We start from the raw sequence: 27,036 nt of genomic DNA, 5'->3' as shown, positions 1-27,036 counted from the left end.
TTGTCAACACTTGTTATTGCCTATCTTTTTGATTCAAGTTATTCTAGCGGGTGAGAAGCGATCACAGTAGTTTTGACTGGAATTTCCCAGACGTATAATGATGTTGAACATGTTCTTGTTGTTCTTATTGGCCGTTGTGAATCTTCTCTGGAGAATCACCTATTCAAACCCTTGGCTCATTTTTCAACCAGTTTGTCTTTTTACTGAAGTAAGATGGGAAGCCACTGGAGCAGTGGAGTGACACGATCTAATCTACATCTTACAGATTCACTCTGACGAGTAATCTAAAGGAGGAAAACGGCAAAAGCAGAGATACCATCAAAAAGGCAAGTACAATAATCCAGACATGATAGGGCCTTGAACCACAGTGGTAGTAGTGAAGGTATGAGAAGTATTTTGAGTATAAATACATTTAGAAGCTAGAAGCAACACGATTTCCTGACAGATTGCCTGTGAATACACACAAGAAGTCCTGAAACACTCCAAAGTCTTTTGGCCTGAGGAACAGGCCAGATGGGGAATATTAAGGACTTCCTTTTGGTCATGCCAAATTTCAGGGGCTTTCTAGGCATCCACGCAGAGATCATGCTGGCAGTTGGATATATAATTCTGGGGTTTAAAGAAATCTGGACTGGAGATGAAGATGTGTCAGCTGCCTAGAAAAAGTATTTAAAGCCATGAGACAGCGTGAGATCACCGAGTCAGTGAGAGTGGAGTAGGAAAGGTTTTTGTTAAACAAATGAGAAGTTTAGTCCTCCCATATTACATATATAATTTTCTTACCTGAATTTGCAGGAAATTTTACTAATCCCATAGCTTTTATTCTATTAATTTGCCTTCACAAATATATTTTATGTGACACCTTACACTCATCTCTTATTGATATATCTTAGATCAAAAAAGTCCCATCTCTGGCTAGGCATGGTGGCTCATGCCTGTAATCCTAACATTTCAGGACCCTGAGGTGGGGTGGGTGGTTCACAAATCAGAAGATCACGACCATCCTGGCTAACACTGTGAAACCTTGTCTCTACTAAAAATTTAAAAAAACATTAGCCGGGTGTGCTGGCACATGCCTGTAGTCCCAGCTACTCGGGAGGCTGAGGCAGGTTAATCACTGGAACCCAGGATGTGGAGGTTGCAGTGAGCCAAGATCACACCACTGCACTTCAGCCTGGGTGACAGAGCAAGACTCCGTCTCAAAAAAAAAAAAAAAACTGCTGGGCCCAGTGGCTCACACCTGTAATCCTAGCACTTTGGGAGGCTGAGGCGGGTGGATCACCCGAGGTGAACATGGAGAAACCCTGCCTCTACAAAAATACAAAATTAGCTGCTATGGCGGCGCATGCCTATAATCCCAGCTACTCCGGAGGCTGAGGCAGGAGAATCGCTTGAACCCTGGAGGCGAAGGTTGCAGTGACCCCAGATCATGTCATTGTACTCCATCCTGGGAAACAAAACCCCACCTCAAAAAAAAAAAGTCCCATCTTCAAACTGTGTATGTGCCCCACAACTTCAACTTCCCCTGTATTGATAAGCTAGAAAGAAGAGACAAGTGTGTCTGGCAGTGTTTCGTTGGAACCCTCTGTTTCAGAGCTTCTGGCTAGATGGTCTGAGAGTAGAAGATATCCGTAACAGGAAACACCATTTTGCACAGGCAATGTGAGTAGTTTACAGAGGTGCTCTAAAACACACTGTTGGAACCTCAGGCTGTAGTGCATCAGCTTAAGTACCACTGTGAGACTCACTGCAAACACCATGGAATCTTGAATAAATCAAGTCTAAGACTCACTGCAGATACTAAAGTGGTATCTTAAATAAATTAAAACCTGTTTAGGCCGGGCACGGTGGCTCACACCTGTAATCCCAGCACTTTGGGAGGCCGAGGCGGGTGGATCACGAGGTCAAGGGATCGAGACCATCCTGGTCAACATGGTGAAACCCCGTCTCTACTAAAAATACAAAAAATTAGCTGGGCATGGTGGCGCGTGCCTGTACTCCCAGCTACTCGAGAGGCCGAGGCAGGAGAAGTGCCTGAACCCAGGAGGCAGAGGTTGCAGTGAGCCGAGATCGCGCCATTGCACTCCAGCCTGGGTAACAAGAGCTAAACTCCGTCTCTTAAAAAAAAAAAAAAAAAAAAAAAGCTGTGTTTAGAGCTCATCTAGCTCATTTCTGTCAGTGGTTAAGTGGATTTTAGCAGAAGCACTGTCACAGAACCACAAATGGCAAGGCTGCAGCAGTGACAGCTGGAAGTACTAAAGAATTCTGCGTTTGTCAGGTGAACAAGCATACAATTTTGAGAAGGCTGTAAGAATCATGAAGCTTTACAGAGTGCGTTGATATAATTTGTTTCTCAACCACAGAGGAAGTGAAAGTGTTGAGGCAGAGGCATGGGTGCATTTGTGCTTTAAATTCGTAAGTGACATTATTATCCAGCAAAAGTTGAGCAGACGGTTTTATTATTTAATTATTCTGAGGGGAAAAATGAATGCACACACTTAAGTGAAAATTTATTCATTTGGAAGTGTCAACAGCTATCATTATTCAATTTTGATAAAGATATAATCAAAAGTGAGGAGATATTGTGCAGTCTCCAAGTGTGCTCTTCTTCAAATGGGAAAACTTAGGATTAAGACCACTTTGCCTATGTGCCTAGTATTGACCACAAGTAACTGTTTCAAAATGGTCATCTATTAATTTTCCTTGGGAACTGATTTTTCTTACGGACATTTTATAGTTATGTTGGTATTATCAAATTTTTATTTCTATTTCTGTTAAAAGTTTAATGTTACACTTAGCTTGGCAACACAAAAAATGACTAGCTTGATTTCTTTACAATCAGGCTGCCTAAATCCACCTGTAAAAAATCAGCTCTTTCCCAAATGTTTTCTGCGTAAGGAGGACGTATTATTCCTTTAAGACTATTTTCCACTAGTGCATTCTTTTCTGTATTGTACAAAAAGACTCTTCAAAATATGTAGAGCACTTTTCTTAAGGTGTCAGGTTTTTTTCTCTTTTCCAATACAGCATTTCCAATCTTCCACGTCCACCACGGGGAACATCTACCGCAGCAAAGTTGTAGTCAAGGCCTGGATTCTTTTCAGTCAGCACAACATTCCTGGACAGCGTCTCTTCAACTACAGCAAGTACGGGCTTCAAACTGGTCAGATTCACATTAAGATATGCAGACAACACTGGGAAAACTAACTTTTGGATCTCCTTTCCAAATGTAATGCACCGCAAAGTAAAACATTAAATTTTTCATTTAATAATGTACATAAAAGCCTTTCTTAAAAATGTAAATAACAAGTTTTATTTACAAAGTAATTGTCCCATCACATCGCATTTGGGGTTACATGTATCACTGTTGTATGCTGGTAGTGTGGCTATTTGAAAGATTATCATTCATGAGCTATTACTCACTGGGATTTTTGTAATAAGGGATTTCATGAGACAAAATGGAAAAAAGGATTAAAATGCACAACTAATATTTATCTACTAGAGAAATAATATTTTTCAGTTGTGAACTAATTACTATGCTTAGAAAATGCTAGCATCCTCATAAATATTTTGGTTCTATCAGGATACAAAATATGATTTTGCAAACTTTGAAAAGGCACATTTTTGTGACACCACCTAAGCATTTCCCTGAGAACATAAAAAAGGTTATTAACATAACGAACCATTTCAGCCTTGAAAAGTGTATTCATTGAGGAGATACCTCAGAGGTAAAGACTCCTTAGGACTGTAAGAAAAATCTGTGGATTCCTAAGTGGAAGAAAAGAAACAACTATGAAAAGCAAGACCAGCTCAGAAATCTTCCTGAGGAAGAGATGAGATATGGTAGAACTGTCCCTGTCCCAATATATTGCTAACCTTCTATAAGCTGCTGGAATGTTTTTTCATTCCATTCTCCCATCTCTGTGAATGAGAATCAGTGGGTTATCCGCCATTCTCTAAAAATGCAAGTGCAGCAGTCGTGGGCATGGCAGTCGGTCCAATGCAGGCATCAGAGTTTCAGATGTGGAGAAGATAATCACAAGGCATTCATTGTATCTGTGATGAAATGTGATCTGCTTTCTTCTCAGCACCACATGACATCAGCTGTACTTAGAGAACTGACTAATGGGAGGAGAAACGTGGGTGACTCTGGAATATGAAGAACCTCAGGAGGGAGGATGGAGGCCCACGGGAAGGCTCTCAGTTGGGAGAGGTGAGCAAAACTCCCAGGAGGGTACCTGGACCTCAAGGGCATTAGGAGGCAAAAATGAGTGGAAAAACTAAAAGAAGAAAGGCCTCATTCTTAGGAAAAGAGGTGGAAAGTTGCACTGTCCTTCCTCCAGACTGCTCACACTATCCTGTCTCAGAGACACAAAACTCAGGCAGGCACCTTCAGTATCACAGGTCAGGTATATTAGAGTTGAACCTGCCAATGGAGGCTTGGCCTGGGAACTCAATCACCAATTGTGGAAAGGTATCTCAAAGTCTGCTTGTAAGTCACTTGTTTGAAACATGATAAAGAATTCCTTCATAAGATTATTTACTTGTGGGCAGTTTCGGAAATGGATTCTCAGTTTTAGACTATAGTCACCATGCTCTGAATCTCCAAATATATTCTACAATATTTAAACAAGCCTTTTATATGGAAAAATGCCCAACATTTGTGTCACCAAGATGAAACACTTGTATTATACATTCAGATATAGCACTATTTCCTACTGATATTTACTATTTAAATGATATTTAGGCACTACAGAATAAATAGCTCTCTTTTCAGACATAGAGCAAATCTAATAATCTATCACTTCAAATACTCTATATGTAAGTATTTTATATCAGTCTAAAGATACAAACAAGAGGTAATGCTTTAAGGCTACATATGAAGGCTACATTGGTTATTGAAAATGTATATAAACAACAAAAACACTTTTGCAAAATGTAGTAGAAAGGAATCACTATTGCCATTTTAGAAAGAAAAGCTATTACACGCCAACTAGACAGTCGAAATGGTATCCTAAAACTTCTTGCTATTGTTCTACTGCAGGACAGATTATTGCTCAAAACTGCCCACTTCAAAACATTAAGAAATTCTCTCACTTTTGTTATCTTTTCAAGCAAGGCAACATCACAATAAAAACTTTTAAAGTTAAACTTTTAAAGTTAAAAGTGAAATTTATTACAATACAATAAATGCAAGTGCCATTATTAAAAATGCTGGTTAAAATTATAAAATATCTAAGTAATTTTTCTAATATAAATATTGGAAATAACAACTTTAACAATTCTACATGTATACAGCACATTCAAAACATAAAATCATACACAAGGCCAAAAAATAACATTGCAGATTAACCCTTTAGTTACTACTTTCTATCTTGTGGTCCCAACATCATACCAGCTAATTACTCAGATCACAAGCCTCAAGGTTTAAGTGTTTTGAATGTATTTCAGTTTCACACTTTAACAATGCTTAAAGACTGTTGGTGGTATTCTGATCAGATGGTTCTCTTTCCCATATTTCCCTTTCTCAATAGATCTTAGACAAAAGGGTAAGCTGAGAAAACTGTGATTACAGGATTCAACATGACATGTACACCCATGATTCATTTAAGGGTGGCATAAAGTTATATATAAAAGACCTACAGGATGTAAGACAAAGAGTACATCAACATGTAATGAAATTAAGCAGCCCACCCACTGCGTGCTTACATGGCTCCTATATCCATTCAGGAAGGAGCCAGAGCTGTAGGTCACAGCAAACCACAACTGCTGAGGAGTAGGGGTGGGAGGCAGAGGGAAGGAGCTGAGGAGAAGTGCCAGATCACAAGGGAAATGTAAAAGAGTTACCTATCTATTCTCGCACTCCTGCTAATGCACAGGCTGGCTCCAGCCCAGCCTCCCTGCCTGCATCCCAGTGGAGCTCTTCCCCCAGCACTGCCTTTCAGATAAGAAGATATATCTGTTCCTTGCTGAGAACTTTTTTGGGATCAAGGGGGCATGTTTTGCTTTTTAACTTATTTTTATATTGACAAATTATTGTATATATTTATAGGGTACAAAATGGTGTTGTGATTTTTGAATATAAGATGAAATGATTACACTAACGTATCATGACCTCAAATATTTAACTTTTTTGTAACGAGAACATTAGAAATTTACTCTTAGCAATATTGAAATGTACATTCAATTATTCCCATATTTAGCATGCTATGCAACTGATCTTTAAAAAAAAATAAAATCACACTTATTCCTCCTAAGGCTCTGTACCCTCTATCTCCCAATTCTGAGAACACTTCACAAATTTGAGGAACAGCCTAAATATTATAGGCTTGAACATTTGAACTTGTCCTCAGCATGATGGCAGGTGAGACTTTTTTATTTTTTTACAAATGAGCAGGTAATACCCAGAGAGGTTAAGTGGTTTAGCCACTGAGAAGGTAAGGAAGTTGGGTTAGATGTTTACTTCTCTATGATGATGCTTCTCCAACTTCAATGTGCATCAACGCCTATGGATCTCATCAAAATGCCTTGGATCGAGTAGGGCTTCAGATCTTGCATTTCTAATAAGGTCCTAGGTCCTTATATGTCAATGCTCTTGGTCTGTGGGCCACACTTTGAAGAATATGGGGCTACAACACAAAGAGGGACCCACCCCTGCCTTCATGGGCCATAGAGACCTGCTTCAGTGTTATCTGCCTCTCCAAGCACATCCCCAGGCAAAAGGTTTAGATGCACTGTATAAGGGAGCAGCTGTCTACAAGGTTTTGCTAATATATTTTCGAGAGCACCATGACTAGATGAACAGCCAAACAAGTAATATTATTTGAGTAACATCATCTAAATTTGAGAGGTCTATTTGCTGAGAATAAAACTCCACTTTTACTTATGAAGCTTTCCTTAAAGTGAACATGATATAAAGATATTAAAAAACCCAGCATATTAAATTTCATAGTAAAATGCAGCATGTGCACATGTATACATATAGTATGAGTTCTAAGAAATTCAATGCACTGTAATCAGAATAAAATGCTACCACTGCTCCCAGCTAAAATCATCTCCTCTTCCAAATATAAGGAAAAACCCTTGAATTGTAAGGAAAATGACTGCATTGCCTGCTAACACAAGGCCACACGCTCCCCATTTGATCTGAAAGACAAGAAAAGAAGGATTAAATCTTTACTTCCTTCATATTGTACTCTTTGCAATCTCTATTATTTTCTGCATTAGAAACATCCAATGAAATATTACACAAAGCTGCTAAAAGGCTTAATAATGTAACAGGCAGAAGACAATGAACTGTTCAGTAATTATTCTAATTACTTCTGTGATGCTTGTTAATTAAGTCTGATATCATCCTTAACATTTTCCCAGTTAGACATATTTCTCTACTTGTTTTTAATTGACAAGGATTGCCTTAAGTAAAACTCAAGTGGTAAGATTATAAATGGTGCAATTACAATATTGGGTACTGACAGTTCTGCATACATCAACTTCTGCACACATCAACTTCTGTCACAGAAAATAAAAACTGGAGAGTTATGGATTTGTTTATTTCTTTTCTAGGCAAGAAAAGACTTTAAATAATAGTCTTCATACAAGTGAAAACTGCTTTCCAGCTTGGAAGATGATTTGTAGATGGTTTTACCGAAGCACATTTGGGGGTGAGAGTACCCTCTAGTGGGCATTTTTTTGTTTGTTTTACTTTAACCAATAAAAACGTCAATGCAAGTTTATTCACAAAACATGATGGCAGTATTAAAAGGAAAAAATATAAATATTTACTGCAGTGCTTAAGAAGTGCTGGTTTAAAGCACAAAAAGAATAAAGTCATGACAATCTTGTTGTATTCAAAAACTCTCCATCCTTCCCCATTATCTAGACCAAGTTCAAACTGACATGGGGTTCAAGACCCTTGCTAATCAGGTTTCACAAACTCTTCAGCCTTAATCTCAACAACTTTCTTTTAGCTCTACCACACTGGACTCTTCTTTATTCCATATACTGCATTCTTACACTTGAATGTCATTCCATGGAATAGCCATCCTACTTCAATACAAATGCTATTTATCCTTAGAGGCCTGTATCAAATGCCAGTCAGAATTTCTCTCTTCTTGGTGCCCCTTTGTGTTGTGGCGGCATTCTGATCATGTTTCCACTGTCTCACATAGTACACTTACAGACTCCTTACCCAGCAAGCTAGTTTCTGTGTTTCTTAGGAGCAGAGATAGTACATATCTCTTCTTCTGGTGTCCTACAAATAGCAGTTGTTCCAAAGATATTTACTGAATGAATAAATAAGACTTGCACTTATCTGGTATTCAATGGCTCAAATAAGAGTTTCATAAGATTGAAATAGAATGTAATTTGGGGGAGAATAAAATCAAATAGTAGGAAAGACAGTGAACATCAAATAATTGAATAAATTATACCTACAATGTATACTTTGGAGACAAAATTAAAGTTTTTATCTTGGAAGTGAAGACGTCATCTTATTCACTGCATTTTCTGGAAGCTACATAGTTGTCCTTCAACATATATCTATTATACTGAGTTGAGAGTTGAGTCTATAATCCCATTTGCAGAAGACGAATTTGAAATATTTTCATTTTGTAACTAGAAAAGTATTGCTAGCTATTATCTGTGGATTACTGTAAGATTTAAGAGGCAGCAATTTAAGAACAATTCCAGAGAATAGCTTAAAGCAGAAAAATAAGAAATCATATAGTCTGGCTAAAACTTGTAAGAGAAAAAAAGCATTCTGAAAACATGACCAAGCTACTGATAGGTAGGTCTAAAGTAGAGGAACAGAGGAACTAAAAATATGTGGCCTTAAGTATAAAGTCTAAGCAATGAAAATGAAATAGAGGTCCCAGACACAGTCCTCTGAAGTAAACTCAGCAACAGTAGAGCAAAACAAAGAAAATAAAACTTACCACAGCCACACGAGCAAGAATAACAGGAAATCCAAAGGCAGAAACAACAATTCCAGTAGTGAAGAAATATGCCAGTTCCCGACAGGCACTACTGGTTGCATCAGAGTCATATGTGACTCTTTTGGCAATGAAATGAGGGATGGGGGAGATGGCGTGGAAAATCAGGACGAATAAGGGCCAGTAAACGCTGTCAGTTGAACCCAGGCAAAACCCAAAAAGAAAAGTCACAGTTACACTTTAAATAAAAGTCATACTACTATTTCAAAATCATTGCTATTTTCAACGTGTAGGACAAAAAAAAAATTAGTTGTGAATATTAGAACATAAGATGATTTCTACCAGAGATAGATAAGTAGTGATAATTTTAAAATTACTAGTTCATTACTATGTAGGTAGCTTATCTTGTGTTAAGAAACTACTACATAACATATACTCTAGAAACTTTACTGTTTTCTGTACTCCTGAGCTGCAATTTTAGAGACAGAATTTTAACTTAGTCATTTCTGCTTTCCCTATAGAACATAGTACAATGTCTTGCAAAAGCGAATTCAGTAAAGATCCTATGAGTGCATGAATCCTTGAAACCTTTTAAGCGCTTAGAATAAACCCCAACTTCCTTGCCCTCACCTACAAGGCCTTACATGATCTGGTATTATCTACTTCTTCCATTCATTTTGTACTATTTTGCCTTCATTTGCTTAATCTGTAGCCACACCAGCCTTCTTTTTCTGTTCCTTGAACACTGAGCTCATAGCTGTTATCCTGGGGCCTTTGCACTAGCTGTGCCCCCTGCTTGCAATGTCCTTCCCCATAATCTTTTCATTGGCTGACTCCTTCATACCATGTGATCCAAACTGACAAATTCCTTTCTAAAAGCGGCTTTTCCTGGCCTTCTATTCCAAGGTGCCCCAGGTCACCCTCAAACATACCACCCTCTTTTAACTTTCTGCACAACAATTATTTCCCTGATAGATCACTCTTGGTCAATTGCTCTTTATCCCCAGGGCCTAGAATCATGTACTTGTTAAATGAATAAAATAACAAATAAATTTTAAGTACGGAAGACATGAAAATAAATACGCTCACTAGTAAAAATTTTAGAGGTACTCTCTCTAATCTTCAGTATAAGAGCTCACAAGTAACAGTGTAATGCAAGAGCAAAACAAAAGTCTTCTTCCCAAATTTCAATGTTTTGTAGTTATAACACAAAAATTGCCACCTGGTTTCCAGTGCTATTTTCTCTATAAATACTTCAAAAATAATATTTTTTTTCCATCAAACATTCATTATGCTTCATTTCTTAAGAAAAACCAGTCTCTGCTCATTTTTTATATACATATACCACAATAATTCATATCACCACAATACTGTGATCACACAGATACACCCAGACAGCACCTACAAGCGAGAATTGGGATGAAGCCACACCTCTAATGAGAGCCGCCCATTCCAGCCACTGATCTAGGTAACCAAAAGGCATGAAGGGAATGTGTCCTTCAAGAGGACTCAGGGTGGAAACAGTGGATTTGGACTCCTAATTTTAAACTAGAAGAATGATGGTGTGTTTCAAGAATCACCAAACAACACTGTGTGAAGGAGCCCTGAGACATTCTCCAGTTCAAAACCCTTCTTTTAACAGTGAGGAAGAAGATACAAGAAGGGAAGGGTTGTGGATTAGAAACAGCTGTCACCTGACATATCCGCAGGTAAGAACTCTTAATTCTTCCTGAAATACAGTGACAGTTTTCTGAAAAACAATCTGACTCTGTTTCCATTCATAGTAAGCCACCAGTATCCAAATAAGAGAAATGTTCATGTATAAGCAATCTTATTTATAGACAATATGTAAATACTAACTATATACAAATCAGTAAACATGTATATAGTTAATATTTGCATTTTGTCTATAAATAAGATTGCTCATACATGAACAAGCAATCTTTGGCTCTTTATAGAAAAAGTTTTCAAGTTATAAAGACTGTCTCAACTACTCAACTCTGCCAAGGATAACTGGCAGAGCAATACAAAAGCAGCCAAAGATAATTCATAAACAAATGAGCATGGCTGTATTTCAATAAAACCTTTATTACAAAAACACGTAGCAGGCCATATGTGGCAGTTTGTTGACTTCCAATATAGAGGATAATCCTGGTTCACTATCATTAAGATAGTGAACAGCTTTGGGAAGCCAAGGCAGGAGGATGACTTAAGGCCAGGATTTCAAGACCAGCCTAAGCAACACAGAGAGACTCTGTCTCTACAAAAACTTTTTAAAAAAATCAGCTAGGTGTGGTGGTGTCTCTAAAAAACAAAAAATTAAATAAAGATAGAAAATAAACTTCTTTGTAGTAGCAGTAATGGGTCATTTTCTTACCTTGCAAAGAAGACACAGTGTATCACAGAGAATTAAAACTCGTAGATTTAGAGTTGGTTGTGGAATAACAGAAAAACGTTTGGTCAAGAGAGTCAGAACATGAATTCCATTTCCATGTCTGCCTTTTTTTTTTTTACTTTTTTATTTAAGAGACAGAGTCGTGCTCTGTTGCCCAAGCTAAAGTGCAGTGGTGTGATCACAGCTCACTGCAGCCTCCAACCCCAGGGCTCAACCAATCTTCCCACCTCAGCCTCCCAAGCAGCTGGGACTACAGGCACACATCACCATGTCTGGGTAATGTTTTTTTAGTTTCTTTGTATAATGGGGTCTCACTTTGTTGCCCAGACTGGTCTCAAACTCCTGGCTTCAAGTAGTCCTCCTACCTCTGCCTCCCAAAGTGCTGGGATTATAGACATGAGTCACTGCATCTGGCCTCTGTCGATCTGGGTAAGTCTTCAACTACTCTGGGCTTCAGTTTCCTAGCAGGAAATTGAGGAAAATAATACCTTATGACATTCCTAAAACTACAATAAGGTAATTGCTGTGAAGGCTCCGAACAATTATAAATGATTGCTTATATTTGGATCCTTCTTGGGTTTAAACCATTTCTGTAATTGTTGGCCAGGACTGGGGTGATAGATTTCAATCCATCAATATCATAACAACTCACTTCAGTTGGTCTCAATTATATCATCTTCCTTTTGGGGGGTGGGGGTGGGACGGAGTCTTACTGTGTCACCAGGCTGGAGCGCAGTGGCGCAATCTCAGCTCACTGCAACTTCCGCCTCTCGGGTTCAAGCAATTCTTCTGCCTCAGGCTCCCAAGTAGCTGGGACTACAGGTGCATACCACCACACCCAGCTAATTTTTTGTATTTTTAGTAGAGATGGGGTTCCACCATGTTGGCCAGAACTGTCTGAATTTCTTGAACTCATGATCCGCCTGCCTCGGCCTCCCAAAGTGCTGGGATTACAGGCGTGAGCCACCGCGCCCCGCCTAACCACATCATCTTCTATCTGGTTGTTCCAGCCAATCACCTGGGAGACACCAAAGAACTCTCTCCCCTTTTTGAACCCTGACATCAATGAACAAAACCTGTTGGTTGGTTTGGCTTCCTAACTCACTCTCCTTTTCTTTCTATTCCCACTGCCCAGCCTTCAATTTTGCTTGATTTATGACAGTAGTCCCTTACCATTCTCCCTGACTGCAATCTCGGCACTTTCCTATCTAGTCTCACATTATGGCAGGAATGACATTTTAACCTAACCCCCTCCTCCAAACCCATTCTCAAGATATTTTTCCAGCTCCTATTGTCTGAAGTATAAAATGGAACCTCTTCTTCATGGCATATAGAGCCCTAAATGCTGACTCTTACAATGTTGACTAACCCTTCTTTACCTCTCCAACTACAGCTTATAGTGTACCATAATGTACCATGTAAGGTTTCCTGAAAAGGCTATACACTTTCATGTCTCTGGGTCTTAGCATACAGCTTTCCTGGTGCCTAGAATGCTTTTTCCCCAGAGATCTATATGACCTGCTTCCTAATTTTTTTTTTTTTTTTACATTTCTTCTCACTTTTTATCTCCTCTGAAAGGCCCTCCCTGCCCACTGTCTTTCCAGCCTCTGTGCCCTTTATCTTTTGTACCACTTCTATCTCTGAGAGATGCACACTTTTGTTGTTTACTCTCCATCTCCCCCACTGAAACAGAAACTGAGAGAGCAGGACCTTTGTTTTCTTATGTCTTAATTCCTAGTTCCCGTAACAGTAGCTGGCTCATGGGAGGCACTCAACCAACAATGGTTGAATAAAAAAATGTGTATAATGTTTCCTCTGCCTGGAATGTCCTCCCCTGACTTATCAGCCTAAGAAACTTTTATCTACCAAGTCTTGGTTCAGATACAACCTCTGCCATGCAGCCCTCCCTGACTATCTCACTGAAACTCAGCTGCACTTTCTCTGAGCTCCAGCACACTTGGCTGGCATCTTCACTGCAGCTGCCACCTTACTGACTAGACTGTTTGCCTGTCTCTCACTCACAACTAGAACTGTACCTCTTTGAGAACAGGACTGTGTCTCTTCATTTGTGTGTCTCCAGCTAGTCCAGAGTAGGCATTAAACAAATGCTTAGGGAATGAACACATCAATTTTTAACAGAGCCTTTTCTTCTCCAAAAGTACACCTGACCCACAAAGAGACTGTGTCATAATCTGCACTTCACTAACTCATTGGTTAGAACTTGGTGCTAAACTGACCAAACTCTTTAACACCTATACAATAGTGATAAAGACACAGAAAGAGGAATAGTTCTTTTTGAAATGATAACTTACCCATAATCCTCTAAGGCACATCCCAGCATAAGAAAAGTCAGCCCAATAGCTCCACTGAAGGATAATGCCACAAGAGCTGTGAAAAATAAAGCTGAGAGTTAAAGTTCCCACAGCAGAAGTCACCAGGGACTAGAGGGTTTGGGGAAATGGGGAGTGACTACTAATAGATCCAGAGTTTCTTTGGGGGGGGGTGATGATGCAATTTTCTGAAATTAGAGAGTAGTGATGGCTGCACAACCTTCTGAATATACTAAAAACCATGAAATCTTACACTTTAAAAGGTTAATGTTATAGTATGTGAATCATTTATCAATAAAAATGTTTACTAAAAAAAAAAAAGAATAAAAGGTCCGAAATTCAAGCAAATGTTAACAATGTACTCATTTTATTGAGGTTACATTTGACTAGCAAATGACTCCTGTTGCAGACTGCATTCTGTATGTCCCTTTCCAATTTATGTTGCAACCCTCCTGGCTCCATCCCTCTCACCATGAGATGCCATTTGGAGGTGGGCCTTTGGGAGATAATTAGGTTCAGATGAGGTCATGAGGCTGGGGTCTTCACGATGGGATGAGTGTCCTTATAAGAAGAGAAAAATGGAGCACACACATTTTCTCTCTTCCTCTCTCTCTGTTCTCCAAGTGAGACCAGAAAGCAGGCCTGCAAACCAGGAAGCCGGCTCTCACCAGATACCAGATCTGACTGCACCAAAATTTTGGACTTCCCAGTCTTCAGAACTGTGGAAACTAAATGTCATTGTTTAAGCCACCCAGTCTACAATATATTTCTTACAGTAGCCCAAACTAATTAAGACAATGACCCCATGTCTGCCACCTTAAAATCATAAGGTATACAAAGGCTCAAGTAATTCCAGTTCCTAACTCTTATTTAATGTATGAATTCCCTCTATAATTGTCATAAGAGGCCAGCCAGTCAGTCCACACAACTCCAGTGAAAGAAAACTCACTACCACCCAAGGCAGGTCATTTAATTCCAAGTTTCTAAATGTCGAAAGCCCTCCTTTAAACAATCCAGAACTGCGTCCCTGTAATATATACCTTTGATCATTTTGCCTCCCAAAACCACAGTACTTTAAGTATTTGAAGATTGCTTTCATTCCTATGTAGGAAACAATTTCAACTAGTGTACACTGAATAAAATATTTATTCCCTGTATCTATTGGACACTACTCTCTACAGGAGTAGGAACGTATTTGCCCTTGTCATGCTGCTGACTGAGAAACAGAGTATCAGGGTTGTTAAAAAAAATCTTGAGCTGAGTCACAAATATGAGTCAAATCTTAACTCTGCCACCATCTGTTCTTATGACCTTGGGTAGAAGCTAAATCCCTTTGAATATGATTCCTCACCAGTAAAATGGAAATAATGGTGCCACCTAATTGAGCTTACGGGAATTAAATGAGATAATCTATGGAAAATGCTTGGCAAAAGGAGGTAGTCAAATAGATGCTGACTGACCTAGGTATCTTCTCATTTTAGCAATGTTCTTTGATAAGGGTAGAAATCAAAAGCATAGGAGACTGTATTATCCAAATTTTCTTCTGAAAAAAATCCATAATACTCATAATTACTATTAAACTAATTAATTAAGCTGATGAACATTTTTGATTGCTTCCTTTTACTTGAGAGGAGATTTAGAGAGACTCTCACGGGAAGATGCCAAAGAGCTTTTTAAAAACACCTGAAAGTATACAGATGTTAGGGGACAAAGAAAAGCTATCAATTTTAACATCTTTTTGCATTTAGTACAGGCCACTCTTTAATGGAAAATGCCCATGTGTGGATGGAAAGCAAATTCCACATATTATTTCATTAGATACTCTTTTCCTAGCAGGCATTCCTCCCCTCCTCTGTTTCTGACCATCTGCAGTACTCCCTCCTACATGAGGCCCGTCAAAACTAGGAAATGCAGACCTCTTCCTTCTGTTCTGATACCAACTTCTCAAGGTTCACAACCATATTTCTGTTTAATTCTTTTTGTTTTTTTTTTTTTTAATCTCTCTTTTCAGGAATTACATCCTTTGGACACCTCTTAAAGTTGGAGTTGACCAAAAATCCAACCCTTTCTCATATTACACACTCCTGCTGAAAATTACAATCAACCCAGAGCTCCCAGTACCACAAGGGCCCCGTCACAACTGATGCTCCAGCCCAGAGTAGGTCCTAAAGAACTACGCCTGTACTTCCACCTCCAATCTGGACTTCTCTGTCTTGACAGCCAACAAGGACCTCAAATTCAACATGTGTAACATGTACAAAACTGAACCACTATCCCTACCCTTTAAAGGTCCAATCTAAAGAGGACTGACACCATAACTACATTCCACCTTCCAACAAATCAATGTCAATCTCCCAGGTTTGTTAAACTCTCTGCTATGGCCCTAGTGCGGGCCCTTATCCTCTCATTCCTGCCTCTGTGACTCTTGCAATCCATCCTCTACACAGCAGACAGTGATCTTCCAAATATATATATCACTGCTGCCACTGCTTTGCAGTTGCTTCCACAGCCTATAAGCTGTCTTGGCAAGCAGGCTCACCATGGTCTGGTCTGACTCACACCTAACTGGCTGTCCAGCTTCAACCCTCACCACTAAGTTCTGGTCTTACTAATGTAGCTTAAGTATCTGAAGAGAAGAAGGCATGTTGTTTCATGCTCCCTGCCACATGTCACATGCTGTCCTCTCCACTTGGGATATACTCCACCTGTGCTCCATGCCTTGCCAGGTGAAGCCGTATTGATCCCTTCAGATTCAGTGCAAGCATCTCCTCTTCTGTGATTAACAGTCCTCTTTCTCCCTGGAGCAGGGGAAAGTAATCCCACCTGGATCAGTTTCTTAGGGCTGCTGTTACAAAGTACCACAAACTGGATGGGGGAGAACAACAGAAATTTATCTTCTGACAGTTCTAGAGGCTGGACTTCTGAAATCAAGGTATCAGCAGCGCCACCATACTCCCTCTGAAGGCTGTAGGGAAGCACCCTTCCTTGCCTCTTCCTAACACCCAGTGATTGCCAGCATGGTTGCCAGCAATCTTTGGCCCTCCTGGCTTTGTAGCCGCATCACTCCAATTTCTGTCACCATGTTCACATGGTACTCACCACGTGTCTCCATGCCCAAATTCCCCTCTTTCTCTTATAAGGACACCAGTCATTGGATTAGGGCCCACCTTAAACCAGTATCATTTTAACTTGATTATATCTTCAAAGACACTACTTCCAAATAAGATCACATTCGCAGGTATTAGGGAATTAGAGCTTGTGGGAGGACAAAATCCAACCCACCATCTCTGTTCTCCCACAGCATCTGAGCCCCTATCATAAACACTCACATAGTAATATTAATTCCAGCTCTGTCATCCACCAATAACTTCTCATTTATCTTTACCCTAAGTCTCTGGCATACAGTAGTTCCTCAATAAAAGTTGAAGAATCTGCAAAATGCTTCCTTCCCTTAGACCTTTTCCATTTAAGACTTCCTTTTTTTTTTTTTAACATCACAATTTTTTAACACATTCACACATAAACATGATCATGATTTGGTAGTTTCTGATCATGTGCAGTACTGAGACACTACTTTTCATCTGTTTTCGGCATTGGTTTCAAATGGATATATAATAAACACAGTCGACACTCTCCAAGTAAAACCATGTTTACTAAACTGATAATGAATATAAAAGTCGGCCAGAAATAATGATAAAATATGTCTGCTGCTAACAGTTCACACACAGATAAATTCAGAGTGAACACAGGCGTACTCATGCATATATAGTATCTACATGTTTATAGCAGATGTTAACTGGGAATATCTTTGGGTGCAAATTTCAAGGATGATACAAACGCCAATATAAAAACAAATCATGCTACTCTATTCGACAGATTAGAAATGGAATGGTTTTCTACCAAAATCACAGGAAGCCTTGCAAAAAAACCTTTTCCGACTCACATTGCTCTGAAGCCATACAGATAAGGGAAGCGGTGTTTTTATCAACTCCCCATGCAAAAAACACATACTACACAAACACTACTTTCTTCTCTGTCCATAGACGAACATAGAGAACACTGAAGAAGGGAGTGTTAAAATTACACCTAATCTCTCCATGACTGCGAGAAACAGCGCCTTTCTGGGTGCTTTCCATTGACACCCACCCACGCTCAACTCGGCCCAGGTGTAAAAATCATTAGGAACAAGAGGATTAAGTTTCCAAACGCTAAGAATCCAGGAGACAAAGGGTCCTTCGTAACAAACAGGAAACTACGGAGGGGCAAAAAACACGACGAAAGGCGTTAGCGTGGACACGTCAAGAAGTGGAAATCTTGTTTAAAAACTCTGGAGGGGTGGAGGGCGCCGCTCACGGCTGGGATCCGCCTGAGGTGGGGGGATTCTGGTGTCGCCACTGGAGAGTGGGAAGGCCAGCGACCTCGCAAAAAGGGCTAAGGCTCCCCTGAAACGCCGCTCCACCCGCACCCCAAAGGACGAAGGGAATGCGCGATCGCCTCCCCACCCGGAAAGGCGGGAAGGGTGGTAAGGCCGTTCCTCAGCGGCGCACGAAAGGCGCAGCCCCAGGCTTGACCGGAACGGAGGTGGCGACCACACCACAAGAGGAGCGGGCCGGGGACCGCGATGTACCTTTAACGCCCGCCATGTCTCCCGAGCTGGGGCCGCGGCTGCTTCCGGCTTCCAGCCACCGCGGGGGCAGCCCGCCCAATCCAGACTGGGCGTAGCCCAGCAGATCCCGAGCCCGCCCCGGCCACGCAGAGCCCCGCTCCCAGCTGGCAAAGGCCGCTCCTGCTAGCCTAGACCCCACCCCCACCACTCGGAGCCCCGCCCCCGCCATGCAGACCCCCGCCCCCAGCTCGCAGAGGCCGCCCCTGCTGGTACAGACCCCAACTCCGCCCACCAAGAGCCCCGCCCCTCCTAGTGCAGAACCCCGCCCCCAGCTCAGGGGCTGCACCTGCTAGTTCAGGCCCCGCCCAGTTATTCAGAGCCCCGCCCTGACGGTACAGAGCTCCTCCCCTAGCTCGCGGCGACTGCCCCTGCTGGTCCCGCCCCGCCCCCGCCATTCTGAACTCCGCTCCAGCTGGTCTAGAGCTCTTCCCCCAGCTCTCAGAGTCCAGCTCCATCCCTAAGAACCCAATGTAGAGCTCCTCCCCTAGCTCGCGGAGACTGCCCCTGCTGGTCCCGCTCCGCCCCCGCCCCCGCCCCAGCAATTCAGTACTCGGCTCCAGCTGGTCTAGAGCTCTTCCCCTAGCTCGCAGAGTCCAGCTCCATCCCCAAGAACCCGGGCCCTGCAAAGCTCTCCCGGAATAACCCTAACCCTGCGCCCTGGGCCCTCCTCCTAGATCCTGAGACCTCCGGGTAATCCTCAAGCCCTCGCAGTCTGTGGGCTAGGACCTTGGCTCCGCCCCGACCTCGGGCGCAGAGTCTCCCTCAGAACTCGGTGCACGCAGCGCGGGATCCTCCCTGAGCCTCCCTGAGAACGAAGGTGTAGAAAGGGGAAAGGGTGGAGAGGGACGGAGGGGAAAAGTTGCAGTCTATGGGAGAAGGACACTGACTCAATAACCAGTGTTATGTTCCCTGAGCCCCCTTGTGCGTGCTTGTGTGAGAGCTTGCACCTGTCTGCCTTCACGTGGCTGTGGCAGAGGACGGGTGGGGGCGTCAGAGGACAGGCCTCTTAGGAAACAACCCTCGTCAATAACTTGACATTTGCCTAGGTTTGCCTTGCTGAATAGCAACGCTTTACTGAAATTAGTGGGGTTTTTCTTTACTCCCTGGTTTAGTTGTAGAGACAAAGACCATATAAGCTTTTGTGTCCGAAGCTTTTGTGAATCTTAAAAAGAAAAAAAAGGCTATTATCTTTGTACCTTGGGACCTCAAAGTTTGCAGGTAACCAAGGCCAATTTTTAGATCTCTGAGAGCCATTGTGTACTTATCTTACAGGAATGGAGAGTTCTGTTTTGGCAAGCACAATCTAGAAGATCATAGAAAGTCTGGTCCAAATGCTTCATCTTACATTTAAGGAAAGAGGTGCAGAAGGGTAGGACTTGCCTGTCACACAACTCTTTGGAGGAGGTGGATTCTGGGGCACTTCCCACATTCTAAGGTCCACTCTACCTGAAGGTATGGTCCCTCTTCTCTTGCTTTTCCTCAGTTTTCCAAAGGACTGAAAGACAGAGGAGTCTGTGGAAACCTAGCTTCCCCTGGGCACCTGAGAAGTATAAATTCTCACCACCATCACTTTTCAGGACCTTGCTCCGTTTACTTTTTCACAATTGTACATTGAGCATGTTATTGTCTCAAGAAATGTCTATTTGTTGATTCAGTAGTGTATTTTTCTAGCTGTCAGTTTATTTTTCTAGCTCCTCTCATTTCTCCTCACCGATGGATGGCACACTCACTGAAAACATTGTAATACCTGACTCACTGCAGAAAATGCTTGGAGATCCAGTACTACACTGCACTCTTTGCTTTGGAGCCTTCGATCTATTCAAGATCATTGAGAGTGTATGCCTCTTTGGCCTAAGGATTATTTTGAGCTGAAGACAATTAGGAAGATGCAAATAGGTACAAGGTACTAGAAAAGCATTCTGCCTTCCCTCTATTTGCCAAAAAGCAGGATGTAAGTTTGCAAAGATGTACCTCCTGCCTGCTCTACCAGAAAGGACAAAGATTAATCACTAGAGATAATTGTAGACCCTTGTCAGCCTGGAGACAACACAAGAAGAATCTACATGATAAACTTTAGTGTCTAGCCTTTATCTGCAGCTAGTCTCCCATAAATTTGTCTTTCCACAATTTGCTGCCCCTAGAGACTCAAGGTCCTTTATCTTGTCATTTCTCTAAAAAATGTATTGTTCCTTTGCTAACATGCTATCTAAGCCCAAGTGTTTTGGTTTTCTGTTTTTTTTTTTGAGACGGAGTTTCTGTCACCTGGGACGGAATGCAGTGGTGAGAGTCCAAGTTCTAAACAAACGAGTTGCTCATCTCTGAGTTTTCCCACATGTTACCTACATGAACAATGCACATGTTGATAAACTTGCTTTACTTTTGTTCGTCTTTGGCCAGTCTAATGCACCGGGCCCCAGCTGGAGAACCTAAGATACATATGTCGAGGAAAAGATTTTTCCTCCTCTACAAGAGCTTGGTTCCCTATCATATTATTTCTAATACCTGTTAGAGCATTCAAGGGTACCTGCGTATCAGACAAGCCCTGGAAGTCTGTGGTTTTTAGCTCTCTTCATGTAGTGCTAAGCTAGTCTCATGGGGAAGATACTCTGTGGGGTTAAATTTCCCTCATTCCCCTTTCCATTTCCACCCACGCACTGTGTCTCCAGAGAGCCTAAATAGGGTTTGCAGGAGCCTTCCATGTCAGCCTGACTCGAGTCACACAAAAGATATGTGATTTTAGAGCAAATTGACAACACATCAGAGGCAGAGCTTGGTGTGAGCACCCTAGGCTCAGGAGCAAGATACTGACTGGAAGGTGGTATGAAACTAAAAGTTGAGGCATTTGCCCCAGGGTAAAAGTCTGGAATTAGAAAAATGCTGGGACAGTGTTTGTCTTGAACAAGTTTTCTGCCCACGCCAGCTGTCCTTTCCAGGTTACCAAACACCTTAAAGGGGAAGTTAGCTATTTTGCCATAGGTTTTAACCATCTGAAAAAATCTGCTTTTCTTTTGCCTGATGTTGCACTGAAAAAATTGTTCTTCCACTTACCCCTTCTACATTTTCTCAAGAATAAGTGTCTTCAGAAACAGAAAGTAAAACCCTAAAAACCAAATCCTTCTGCCCAACTTGGCATTGGTATGTTACTTGGATGTATACGATCTGTGACCTCTGTCATGCTGCCTATGACTACAGTGGACTTATTGGGATGAATTTTAATATTCTCTCCTTGCATTCAATAATCTTGTACTGATGAGCTAGGTTTTATTGTCTCTATCTTACAGGGAAAACAAGTTCTCAGTAACCAGTGAAAAGGGAAGCTGAGATCAAGTCCCAGACTGCTCAACTCTAAAGTCAGATGGTCAGCACTTGTACTGTTCCCACAGTAGATCTTATGCACCAAGAAGCAAGAATTCTTATAGTAATTACAAATAACAGTAACCCCTTATGTTTCACAGGGCATCAAATCCATTCGCTGATTTAATTTTCTCCTACATAGCTTTTAATTTTCTCCTATGCATTATACAGAATATTGGCTGAGTTAACAAATATCAATAAGTTTACCATATTCAGTATCATCTCTCCCTATCCTCAGGGAACAAATATAGCCTCAAGCTCCATGGATAAATTTCTCCATGCTTTAGCTTCCTGAGGTAGCAGTTACAAAAACCTGTCTCTCAGAATCTTGGGGGGAATTAAATGAGAAAAAAGAAAAAAAAATATATATATATATATACATATGTATGATAGCACCTAGGGCAGTGCACACCAGGTAAATGCCAGGATGTTATATCTACACTGGGCAGGCTTGCAAGTCAGTGCATAAGTTAAATGCAAGAATGATGCAACACTAATTGAAATCCTAAACATTAGTTTTCTTCCTAATGCTCAATCACTCCTTTTTACATAACTATTCCCTTTACAGAAACTACAATGCAAATCTCTGCCATTTTATGCAGACAGATCTTTGTAAACCGAAGGAGATCAGGAATAAGGGCCAAGGTAAAAGTAACTTTGGGTTGCTTTTTCCTACTTGTGTTTATCCACGCCCTAGAATATGAGGTTTCCATGTAATTCCAGCTCCAATACTCACCTACACTTTGTCCTTTTTACTATCAGTAACAATAACAATAATTACTATTTAGTGAGTACTCACTTGATAAGAGTTTATATACACAGTCCTTAATTCCTCCATTGCAGCATTGTTAGAATTCTATTTTACAGGTGATAAAATTAAGACTCAGAGAGTTCAAGAAATTTGTCCAATATGAGTCTGTAAGGCTTGGCATAGTGGCTTATGCCTGTAATCCCAGCACTTTGGAAGGCTGAAGCTGGAAGATCACTTGAGGCTGGGAGTTCAAGACCAGCCTGGGCAATATAGCAAGACCCTGTCTCTCCAAAGGAAAAAAAGAAAAAAAGACAAACAGAAGAAAAAAAGAAGCAGGCATGGTGGCTCCTACCCGTAGTCCTAGCTACAAGAGGGCTGAGATGAGAGGATCACTTGAACTCAGGAGTTAGAGGTTGCAGAGAGCTGTGATAGACCCACTGCACTTCAGCCTAGGCACCAGAGAAAGACCTTCTTTAAAAAAAAAAAGTCTATAAATTGAAAAACTGGGATTTAAATCCAGTCCTTTTACCTGAAATCAATATTTATCACTATTCCCAAAAACCATGATTTATCTTCAGAATAATCAAAATCTGCTGCTTGACCTAGCTTCCCGGATAGATGTTACCAGGAGGAACACTGACTTGTTGCTGTGATAACTATATCTGTAATTCAACTTTTTTCTTTTGTTGTTGTTTTTTTAGTTGGCGGCACGGTGAACCATTTCTGGAGTTACTGCAATACCAGGCTGATGTGTGGAATGGGTGGGGCAAACTCTTATTCCATCTCCCTGCTCAAAAAAATCCATTTAAAATATTGTTCTTGGATAGAAGACATATTAGATATTAAGCTGATAAAAATAGATGCTGCATTGATTTTTAGCCAAAAGGCCAAAAAGCAATTGGAATTCAACTTTCTACTCATTCCCCACACAGACTGTGTTTCATTCACAGCATTAGGATTCAACTTGAACATTCTTCCACATGTAGACAGTATAGTGATGGATCAGGTACTTTGAATTATAGCATTTGTTTCCAAAGAACTAAAATATCTGAGATTTTGTTTCTAAGATAAAGTCCCAGACTTCCAGGTTTAATCCCAGGTTTTGCCTCAACATACAAATTCATTTTTGAAAATCCTTTAATTTTCTGGCTAGCAGACCAGGATTTCTATGCTAATTCTTTTGAAACATATATCATGTAGCATAATCAAAATTGTGTGTGCATGTGCATGTGCATATATTTGTGTGTGTGTGTGTGTGTGTGTGTGTGCTGGGGCAGAAGTGATTAAGTATAAATCCAGAAATCCTGTCAGATTATATTTTGCTGCATGCTTTGCTTTTCATATTCTCTCCTCATAACTTTCCTTAAAAGTGAATTATATGTATGGAGGCATTCAAGCTCGTCATCGTATTCCTACAAGTACCCAAATAACTTAGATTTCTACAAATATTTTTGAACATTTTAATATACATTACAAATATTTTAGACCAATCACATTTTGTTGTAACATATTTACAAAACAGAAAATATATTACAATAAATATGATGAAACAGTGAATCTGATCAACAACAAGCTTTGTCACAACCAGTTATTTAAAAGGAATGCAAAAACCTGTTGGTCTGCATATATTAAGAGTTTTGAGATAAATAGGGGTCCAGAATTATTATGTATCCGGAAAAGAGATGTGGGGGGAAACCCCTAAATTTAAGTTAAGTAAGTTTTTTTCTCATTGCTAATTACACAATGTTTAATGTTTTAAACTGTGAACGTTGATGAATTATCCAAACATGATACAAAGCTAATGTAGTTCTATCATTTCAAAATACGTGACATCCACAGAATATCCTTTTAATTGTTATCATTATACACTGTAGTTCACACAATATCTACAAATGTGAATGAGAAAAAAAAAACAGGTCACAGAAACATGTCTCACATTCCAATTTTAAATAAGACAAGCACATACTGGATCAACATTATTTTATAATACGTTAATAAATAACACCTAGTTTGTTATGGTTACCTTGAACAGTTTATGACTGTTTATTTAAAAAGAGAACATTTTCTTTGAGTTTCACATTGTCAGTAAAAGATAAAATAAATAATGAACCTTTATAACAAAAAAAAGAGAGAGAGAGAGAGATCTATGTAGAACCTAAAGTATTTCTGACATGCCGCTTTTCCGGTATGCTTGCCACAAAAAATTAAAACAAAAACAAAAAATGATTGTCTTTTCAAAACAACTTTTAAAAGCTTTTCACAACATTGAGCATGAACCTTTGAAGATTAGCATGAAAATCTATTTGCCCATCTGCTTTGTGCATATATATATATGTATAATGCACATTGTATATGTGCACACCAAAAGGTATCTACTAAAGTCACAGAATAGCAAACTGCTTACCCCTTAAAATGAGAACCAGCCAAAACACTGATCTGAATCCAGCCAGTCTGAGATCTGGAAAGCTTTCATTCCTGCTTTGCTTTCACAAACATCTCTGTATGAACAGTGTTCCTGTGGATCCCCAACTACTTCTAAAACAATAAAGCCCACTGTAATAATCCAGTGGGTCTAGATTTGCCTTGTGGGGAGATGGGACCTGGTTCCTCAGAGCAGATACTGACAAGCCATCTGACTGTGTCTGCAGGTGAGTGCAGCTCTCTCACTGATCGTGCCTCATATTCTCATAACTCCCATTCAGTGTTGCCTTCTATTCTCTTACCACAACCACTCACAAACCTAGAGAACACTGAGTCCAGATATTGGTCCTGATAAATTGTGAACGAGCCAAACTGCTTTTCCAGCTAAGAACGTTTTCTTGGCTAAACAAAAGAAGAGCATTAAGCCTTATGGCAAAACTAGATGTTTCATTTAAACCCAGGTTTAGAGTTGTTATAGTAGGAAGATTTTTTTCTTTAATCAATCACAGTTTTCTAAAGAAAAAGAAAGGGTAGCAGCCCATCTTCCTAACCAGGAATAAAAATTCTGACATCTTCAGAGTCCCTATTTTCTTTAGCCAAGCATTTTCATTCATTTATATCTTAGTCAGAAAGTTGGTGGTAATCACTGGACTGTAGTTTAATCACTGGACTATTATCACTCCCCACAACTGAAGTTCCTTTATATTTGTTAGTCTTCTTGACCAAAAGACATTTACAGTATTATGCTACAGGCCTTAGTAAATTTTTACTTAAAAAAAAAAATACTTGGTGATTTCGTTCCTGGAGTCTGCATAAAGTCACTGCTCAAATTATATCCTTCCAAGAAAATCTAGAAACCATTAATTTAAACCATCACATAAATCTATGATCATAACTTTGGCTCATTAATCCTATTCTCAGACAATGTGATGGGTGTTATACCTTCATGGGTGGTGGCCTCTATTTTCCATTTCCCCAGGTAGGATGCTGAGTAGGCTCCCCAAAGGGCAGGGTGGAATGTGGTTCTGCAAGGTCATCTGACTAGAAGTTCCTCTCATGCGCTGGATCTTTTATGGTGGGAGCTTTGAGAAACCAAACATCCACATTCCTTATCAATGATAAATTAATTCATGAGTAATTTAACGGTTTAGTACTGAAAACATGTTACTGGAGTTTTTGGTTCATCTGCGAAAACCTCAGAATTGTGACACACACTAAGCATTAGCAAAGGTCTGCAGCAGAGATGGAAAAGCTCATAAATTAATATAAGGGCTTTTGGCCTTGGTTTTCAAATTCAGACCAGGCATCATTGAGCTCCATGAAAATCATCTTTGCATATTGTTCATAGGGTTGCCCAGTAGCCTGTAGAAAAAACAAAAACACATATTACATACCACAGACCAAAATTATGTTCATATTCAATTTTTCACTGCCAATATATGGGTCCTAAGTAATTGAAATGCTTTTCTATTTGGCCATTTCTCTTTTTCAGCCTCATCTATTATATTTGACCTGAATTACTATAACCTCCCCATAATGCCCTCCCCCTAGAAATGCCCAAGGGCAGTAGTAATTCACTCAAGGAGTAGACAACGGAGAGCTTATCAGGCAGCAAAAGATGTATCTCTGTTTTCCAGAAGTATCTGCCAAATGACAAATGTTCATGGCAGCCCATCTCCATTGACTGTTTTTATCTCCCATTTTCCCATTTCTAAAAAGTTCTTTGAGAATCATAATGGCGCATACAGTTTGTGGATTTTTCTGGGCTCTTGTTTCTCCTTCTCTTTTGATTCATCAAAATTCAAGCACTAACATTACTTCTCATTAATTCTCCTATTCAGACTAGTTACAAAAAATGTGGAGAGATGAAAATCGAATGCATCAAATTCAAGCCTGTGTTGCCAAGTGGCACTTTGATCAGAGCTTCATGTCACATGACTGGTATAGTCTATGTGACAGCAAGATGACTCACTTCTTTCTGAATGTGTCTATGTATTACGATGATTTTGTTTGGGCCATGAGTTAGTTGAAGTTTCTGACAACGTAGAGCCCTTAGATGTATATATACTTCAATGAAAGCATAAACTGATGTAACAATATAGTGATAACCAATAGAGTGGCAAATTTAATTCCATTTTGAATATTTTATTATTTCTCACAGATTTTACCAACTACATTCTAAAGCTTTT

The 27,036-nt window shown here is 40.2% G+C and overlaps 2 protein-coding genes, 1 long non-coding RNA gene and 1 other non-coding gene across 25 annotated transcripts in view; 1 reads left to right on the top strand and 3 right to left on the bottom strand.

The window, feature by feature from the left end:
- Nucleotides 1-2,737: 2,737 nt before the first annotated feature.
- Nucleotides 2,738-18,355, bottom strand: LEPROT (leptin receptor overlapping transcript). 6 transcript variants are annotated; one of them, XM_017974816.5, is made up of 6 exons: nucleotides 17,599-17,880; nucleotides 16,361-16,520; nucleotides 14,127-14,216; nucleotides 13,638-13,713; nucleotides 8,934-9,120; nucleotides 2,738-7,146 (listed from the first exon to the last, which is right to left on the bottom strand). In XM_017974816.5, the coding sequence occupies exons 1-6, from the start codon at nucleotides 17,662-17,664 to the stop codon at nucleotides 7,030-7,032; spliced, it is 696 nt and encodes a 231-aa protein (XP_017830305.2). In that variant the 5' UTR covers nucleotides 17,665-17,880; the 3' UTR covers nucleotides 2,738-7,029. The 6 variants fall into 6 exon arrangements, with proteins under 6 accessions (XP_017830305.2, XP_078188268.1, XP_035107651.1 ...); XM_078332141.1 differs by lacking the exon at nucleotides 2,738-7,146 and adding an exon at nucleotides 11,691-11,786 and having other exon boundaries at nucleotides 8,992-9,120; XM_078332142.1 differs by lacking the exon at nucleotides 8,934-9,120.
- Nucleotides 18,356-19,067: 712 nt separating this feature from the next.
- On the top strand, nucleotides 19,068-19,881 carry LOC118142970 (uncharacterized). Its single transcript, XR_013520165.1, has 3 exons — nucleotides 19,068-19,138; nucleotides 19,594-19,690; nucleotides 19,805-19,881. It is a non-coding gene; the product is annotated as an uncharacterized LOC118142970 (long non-coding RNA).
- Nucleotides 19,882-23,133: 3,252 nt separating this feature from the next.
- On the bottom strand, nucleotides 23,134-23,325 carry LOC118143553 (U2 spliceosomal RNA). The gene has a single exon (XR_004727745.1). It is a non-coding gene; the product is annotated as a U2 spliceosomal RNA (small nuclear RNA).
- Nucleotides 23,326-23,874: 549 nt separating this feature from the next.
- Nucleotides 23,875-27,036, bottom strand: part of DNAJC6 (DnaJ heat shock protein family (Hsp40) member C6) — a 178,458-nt gene continuing 175,296 nt past the window's right edge. For all 17 annotated transcript variants that reach the window (XM_054236379.2, XM_035251754.3, XM_035251750.3 and 14 more), the window contains one exon: nucleotides 23,875-26,209. In XM_054236379.2, coding sequence (XP_054092354.1) covers nucleotides 26,108-26,209 — 102 coding nt within the window. In that variant the 3' untranslated portion in view covers nucleotides 23,875-26,107. The remainder of the gene's footprint in view (nucleotides 26,210-27,036) is intronic.

This window comes from Callithrix jacchus, chromosome 7, assembly GCF_049354715.1.
Source record: "Callithrix jacchus isolate 240 chromosome 7, calJac240_pri, whole genome shotgun sequence".
In the NCBI taxonomy this organism is placed as follows: Eukaryota; Metazoa; Chordata; class Mammalia; order Primates; family Cebidae; genus Callithrix; species Callithrix jacchus.
The sequence above is the reverse complement of the archived record's forward strand: the minus strand, read 5'-3'. Positions and strand labels throughout refer to the sequence as shown.

What these genes read in the sequence shown, in the direction of transcription:
- LEPROT (XM_017974816.5), bottom strand. Translation starts at nt 17,664, where the DNA reads ATGTGTTTTTTGCATGGGGAGTTGATAAAAACACCGCTTCCCTTATCT. An exon ending in CTGTATGGCTTCAGAGCAAT is followed by an intron (nt 16,521 to 17,598) that starts GTGAGTCGGAAA and finishes TCCCCCATCCAG; the next exon opens with TTTGTGGTACTTTGTAACAG. An exon ending in TTCTTGCTCGTGTGGCTGTG is followed by an intron (nt 7,147 to 8,933) that starts GTAAGTTTTATT and finishes CTTGTCTTTCAG; the next exon opens with ATCAAATGGGGAGCGTGTGG.